At 49.5% G+C, this 6,535-nt stretch overlaps 1 protein-coding gene across 1 annotated transcript; it reads left to right on the top strand.

The window, feature by feature from the left end:
* Positions 1 to 367: 367 nt before the first annotated feature.
* OTOP3 (otopetrin 3) lies at positions 368 to 6,127 on the top strand. Its single transcript, XM_009819068.2, has 6 exons — positions 368 to 758; positions 1,863 to 1,999; positions 2,743 to 2,801; positions 3,444 to 3,562; positions 4,233 to 5,164; positions 5,957 to 6,127. The coding sequence occupies exons 1-6, from the start codon at positions 368 to 370 to the stop codon at positions 6,125 to 6,127; spliced, it is 1,809 nt and encodes a 602-aa protein (XP_009817370.2).
* Positions 6,128 to 6,535: the final 408 nt, after the last annotated feature.

The raw sequence follows: 6,535 nt of genomic DNA, 5'->3' as shown, positions 1-6,535 counted from the left end.
TGGGAAGGATCTGGGCACTTCTGGTCCCAACAGCTCCAAGTACTGGTAGGGCAGGGCAGAGACATCAAATACCCATCTTAATGCAGGTGTCTGTGGACAGCTTTTGGCAGAAGAGCCTTTTCCCAGTGTCCTGCAATCACTCTGTCCACCGGGAAATTTAATGCCTAACCTGGGCTACACACCAATCTCTTTTCCCCCTCATCCAGCTTCTGGAGAGGGACGGGGAAGCTGCAAAGCAAGCAAGGGAGGTCACCACACAAGTGGCTTTTACAACAGGGCACATCTCAGCATGCCTCCCACCACCTTTTTAAACTTTTTTAACCTCCCCTTTGTTCAACGCGGCAGGTGACCCCCAGGCAAACGAGCCATGTCGGGCAACAAAGTCTCAAGGCAAAAGCCCTGCCATCACTGCAAGAGCAGGTCAGCCTCAGCCCCACCAGGCACCTCCACAATCCACTACGAGAAGTTCTGGCTGTACCGTCACTGCTCTTCAGTGCAACAGAGGGACAGGCAAGCTCAGAAAGCTGGGCAGCTCTTCTCAGGGCTGCTGGCCATGAACGTGGTGTTTCTGGGCAGCGCCTTCATCAGCAGTATGATTTTCAACCACGTGTCCATCACGCTGGCAGACGTCTGGATCCTGCTCTCCATCCTCAAGGTCTTGTCCCTGTGCTGGATAATCTACTACCTGCTGGGCACCAGTCGGCAGCCACACGCAGTGCTGTACCAGGATTCCCATGCTGGACCAATCTGGATTCGGGGTAAATTCTGCTTTTATTTATCATCTCGTGCCTTTCCCCTTCTTCCCAGTGCTTGGAAGATAAAGAAATTCTTCCCCCACTACCAAAAAAAGCTAGAAGCCACAGGAGATGTAGTTAGGGCATTGGGAATCTCCCAGTGCCCTGCCAGCTTGTGGTGCGAGGCTGGGGGAAGACAGGAGCACAGCGGATGCCACAGAGAGGAGTGAGAGCAGCTGGGAAAGTCTTGAACTTGGCTTCCTTTCAGCCTCCAATGCAACCTCACTCTGCAGTCCCTTCCCAAAGCACAACCCAGGCATCCCACAGCAACTGAGCATGGTGGGAGAGACGTAGGGATGGTTTTAGGCATAACCATTTTGTAAAGTGAGAGGAGAACCACCACGTTTACCCTCCAAGGGCATCAGCGGCCCCATGCCACCCTCGTCCTTGTTTAACATCACAGCAGCCTTGTTTCCAGGGGAAGATTCCAGCCCAGTGAGCCACATCCCAGTGACACCCAGACTTTCCTGGGAGATTTCCCGTCAGTAGTTGCCCCACTTGTGAAATGACACTTCTCCAGGCAGCCCTGCCTCTGGTCTATTACAGAGTTTCTAATTAGCACACAGTCTTGTTAACTAAGCACGGAGAATTAAAGGAAGAAAGCTGCAAGGTACCTGAGTACCTAAAGCTGCAGAGAGGTGTCCAAGGTGAAAGGAAGAAACAATTAAAGGGTCCTAACTTCTGCAGACTGGTGCTGCCAAAAGCCTTAGCAGACCTGCGTTCATCTCAGGTTTTCTCCGCAAGGCAGAATCCATCACCTGCCATTAGCTTACCTCTGTCACTCCACATTGCACAGAAAAGGCCAAAAACCCTGTTCCCACCTTGTGTCCAAGCACAAGAAAACACCTTGCATCGTCTCAACACCTCAAACCAGCCGAAGAATGCAACCAAGTTCAGGAATCAGGCTTCCCTCTTGTCCCCTTCTCTCAAAGTCATGAGACTTCAAGGCAGGAAGGCCTCCAGCTCCACCCAAACCCGAGAAGCACGAGGTCTCCAGTCCCCAGCCAGGCTCAGATGCTCCGCAGACTGGTCTTTGTTTATTTACAGGTGCTTTTTCTGTTTGCCCAGGGTCAGTGCTGCTGTTTGGCAGTTTCAGCATCCTCCTGAACGTGTTTCAGATCGGCTACAGCGCAATTCTCATCCAGTGCAAATCCAGGGTGGAAATTGTGTTCCCCAGCATTGAAATCCTTTTTATTTGCACCCAGGTACTGCATTTTATCCTCCTGGAAGCTCACTTGTTCTCTCTGTCCCATTTCTCTGAGCCCAAGGGGTGGGGGGGAGTTGGTGCACGCGAGGCATTCTCATGAGGCGGACATTAAAGTATCACACACCATTTCAAATACCACCCACCCACACTCCTCATGTGCCAGACTGAGAGATGACAAAGTAGTGAGATTTAGAAAGAAATCACTCCAGCAATACCTGACATACTGTAGGATCAGGAAGAGTTTGGTTTAAAGCATCAAAGTAGGGAGAGAGGAGAGGAAATTTCGGATTTTGCTAGAGATGTCTTTGCACCAGCCTGAGACCCAGCCTCTCTCTGTCTGCTAATGCATCCCCCCAACAAAATCCTTTGCGCACAAAAGTATCTCACACCGTTTGCAACTTGTTAACTCTGATACCAACCCTCTCCTTTCCAGACCCAAAGCCACATCTGAAAAGTAAACTAGCTCCCATCTCAGCAGCAAATACCCATGTATATATGACAGAGAAAAGCAGATCTAGGAGATCTTTTAGGTGCAGGCGCACACAGGTGGCAGTCACCTAAGGGTGCCAGCACATGCCTCAACACCGAGCCGCAGGTACACACCTGCCCCTGCACCACTCGCACAGAGGCAGGTTTGCTCCCACTCAGACACGTGCCTTCTTGCCTGCCTGTCCCTTTTCATCGCGTGTGGCAGGCTGCCAGCTTCACCCGGCTCACGTCATTATCGTTATCGATTTGCAGGCTTTTTTTCTGTGGCATCACTCTAAGGACTGCATTCAAGTCCAGCACAACTTCACCAGGTACAAAGAGGGGGGGGAAAACTACCCTCTATTTCTCTAAAGAAACTCTTCCTTTCTGTCTATGATCTCCCTTATTCCTGCTAGAACTGTCTTCATCTGATCTCACATAGACTCTCTATATTCTGCACCACACAAGAACCAAGCTATGACTTGACCAGACCCATCCTCCTTCCATCGACCTGGGCTCACCAGCTCACTTCAGTTTTCACTTGTGTCTTGGACTGCTGCAAATCTTGTCGCTTCCTCCTAACCCCAAACACCTTCCCACTACATGGCTCAGGGACCAATTCACTGACTGGAGGATGAGGTGGGGCAGCCTCCCCATTCCTATCGCTGGGAGATGTCTCAGCCTTCCCTCCCTCAACTGCACGCAAACCTAGGCCAGTTTCACCAGCGAGCCTGGCATTGCCTTGCCCTGCTCCTTTGCAAATGGCCAAATGGGAACATACTCAGCCGTGTTTGTGTGTGCAAAGTCACACAGCAATGGCCCTATGCAGAACAGGCACAGATGCACAGTGCATATATCCGTGCACGGGTAAGCAAGAAGCAAAGGGCAGCACTGCATGGCAGGCGGACACGCGCTCAGGTCGTTAACAACGTCCACAGGCAACATAGTGTAGAAGTGCCTTTCTCTTCCCGCAGGTGTGGGCTGATGCTGACCATAGCCACCAACCTCCTCCTCTGGCTCTTGGCTGTGACCAACGACACCATTCACATGGAGATTGAGTCTCAGCTGCGTGAGGTGGAGCGGCGATTTGCAGGCAAGGCTCCTTTTTCACATCCCTATTTGTGTTAGGCTGACATAGATGACTTCTAGGGACGCAACAGTTCTTGATCTCAGTGACTCAGATATCACAACCAGCTCCCCCAAACACTGCGACTTCCCTATTATTGGAGGTTGTCTCGAGGAGATGGGCTATGCAGGGAGGACATCTTCATGTGGAGGGGGAGGACCTGATAAGAAACCCTGGAACTGAGGGCTAGGAAAGGAAAAGCCCACTATAAATTAACATTTTTGTTCACATTTACCTGTCAACTGCAAGCAAAAGATTGCCAGACTAGAAGAGACTCACATATGCTTTACTTTCTAAGGATATGGGGGGAAAAAAAAAGGGGGGGAGGAACTAATATTCCAAGGGTAGAGCTAGGGGAGGCTTTGCTGTGAAGGAAGGGGTGTCTCTCTGCCCCAGCACCTATGGTGTTGGCCAGAAGGAGAACTACATATTTGGGAAAAGACATTTGCTAAACCCTGTTATTCTGAAACCTCACAGCCTTGAGGACTGAGTGGCAATCGCTTAACTTCCTACTGATCACCATTTCTGAGATACATAGAGACAGATGTTGTGCCTGCACACAAGAAACTCCCAAAGATAGCCATGAAATCCAGGCCATCTCCCTCTTAATTGTTGCCTTCCTCTTCTCCTGCTCCAGGCAACGAGACTACCTTGTGCACGTGCCCAAACACAACCATCTGCAAAGTCTTCCAGAAGGGCTACATCCTGCTGTACCCCTTCAACACTGAGTACTGCCTCGTCTGCTGCTCCGTGCTGTACGTCGTGTGGAAGAACATAGGGAGACGCATCAGTCACCACCATGTCCCCCACATCAAGCCAAAGTTCAAGCTCCAAGGGGTGGTCTTTGGGCCGCTGCTGGGTGCCACTGCCGTAATCATCGGGATCTGTGTCTTCATGATGTACCAGATCCAGGCCACCGGCTCAGCCCCCAACCGCCAGGTCTTCGTAATGTATTATTCCTACTACATTGTGCTCCTGCCCCTGATGAGTGTGGGCGCAGTGATTGGGACAATCATCCACGCCTTGGAAAAAAAGGAGCTGGACACGCTGAAGAATCCAACCCGCAGCCTAGATGTGATCCTGTTGATGGGGGCAGCCCTTGGCCAAATCGGCATGTCCTACTTCTCCATTGTTGCCATTGTGGCCACTGACCCCAAGGACCTGTTGAACAGTCTCATCCTCTCCTATTCTGTCCTCCTCATCTTTCAGAACATCACCCAAAATGTCTTCATCATTGATGGGCTTCACCGGCAGCCCTTTGTAGCAGCAACTGAAGCCAGACACACAGGACACCCTGGGCAGCATACGGTGGCTTCAGAGCTACCTGGTGAAGAGGAAACCGCGACAAGCAGCAAACAGGAGCACACAGAGATGCCCCCTGGCAAAGAGGAAGAAATGAAAGAAGAGCAGAATCATGAAGCCTGCGACCAGAGACGAGTGAGCATGCTGGAGCTGGGACAGGAGATCCGGAAAGTTTCACTGTCCTATATCCATAGCTACTCTCACCTCAGTTGGAAGAGAAGAGCATTAAGAGAGATCTCGTTCTTCTTGGTTTTGTGCAACATCATAGTAAGTATTGCTCTCTCTGCTACATCACAGCTTGGCTGAGCCATGATGACCTGTGATACAGACGTACTCTTCTTGTCTTTCTCTTGGGTCACTATTCCAGACAAGAAACCTTTGCCCACCAAGTTTCAACCTACTGGTGAGGCAAGTCACAGAATCACTAAGGTTGGAAAAGACCTGTAAGATCATCAAGTCAAGACTGTTTTTTCTGTTAATACCCCACTTCCATAATTATAAGGTCTGTCTTTTTACCTAAGAGTTAAATATGGCCAGGTTTCCTGGGTGCAGGAAGGAGACAGCTAATAAATCCTTACATGCCAAACTTCTAGCCTCTAAAAAAATTATCAAACTCTCTAAGGGTGTTTCATGAGATAGGTGGAGAAACATGAGGCATGAGCAGTGAGTCTTTGTAAACATGAGTCTCCAGGATAGAAACTCACTCAATAAAGTACACTGTGCTCTGGGATCTTGAATCAACATGGATGGTCACTGCAGCCTTAATACAGTGAAAACAAATTGGCCAAGGAACCAGTGAAATTCTGTAGAAAGATGAAGCTGGCTGGGGCAGAATGAGGCCATCATTAGGTTTCCAGGAATTTGACAGGATTTTATTTATACCAAAGAGTCAGCAGCATAATCAGGGGATTTTCATTCTCTTCCCTAGCAGGGAGACTCCTCTGATAACTCCTGAAATATTCCTATAACCACTTGAGCCAGTGTTGAGATTAGAGTGCAGGTAGGAGACAGTTTGTCATCCTCTGACATCTGCCTTTTCTTTCCCTTACACCTCTTTAGCTGTGGATCATGCCCACATTTGGGGCTCACCCTGTCTTTGAGAACGGACTGGAAAAGTCATTTTACGGCTACTCCACCTGGTTTGCGATTGTGAACTTTGGCCTCCCACTGGGTGTGTTCTACCGAATGCACTCTGTCGGGGGACTCCTGGAGGTCTACGTCACAGCCTGAACCAAGCTGACTCCCCACCCCAGAGGCTGCGGTGAAACAATGGTGCTGAACAAAGATGCAGTAAGCAGTGGATAGGCACATGGAAGCTTCTAAGCTTTTTCCCTCCAGCTTCTGCTTTGACTTCTCTTTGCACAACATCTCCACGAGTTTCAGAAGAAAAGGAGGTTGTTTGATATTATCATTTTTTTCTCCACAGAGAAACAGACTTAAAGCCCATAAACAAACTGTCTTACTGCTCTCAGGAAGGGTGCATGCCGGTACTTTTCAGTAGTCTGCCAGTGGGTGCTGTATGGTAGCAAATGGGACTTTACCAGCTCCTATTGAAATCTTCCAGATAAAAGAATGCAAGAGCAACCTTCACAAAAGCAACAAAGATTGACCAACACTCCACAGAACTTCAAAAACCCA

The sequence above is a fragment of the Gavia stellata genome, chromosome 22 (assembly GCF_030936135.1).
Source record: "Gavia stellata isolate bGavSte3 chromosome 22, bGavSte3.hap2, whole genome shotgun sequence".
Taxonomy (NCBI): Eukaryota; Metazoa; Chordata; class Aves; order Gaviiformes; family Gaviidae; genus Gavia; species Gavia stellata.
Note: the sequence above shows the minus strand (reverse complement) of the source record. Positions and strands in the feature narration are given on the sequence as shown.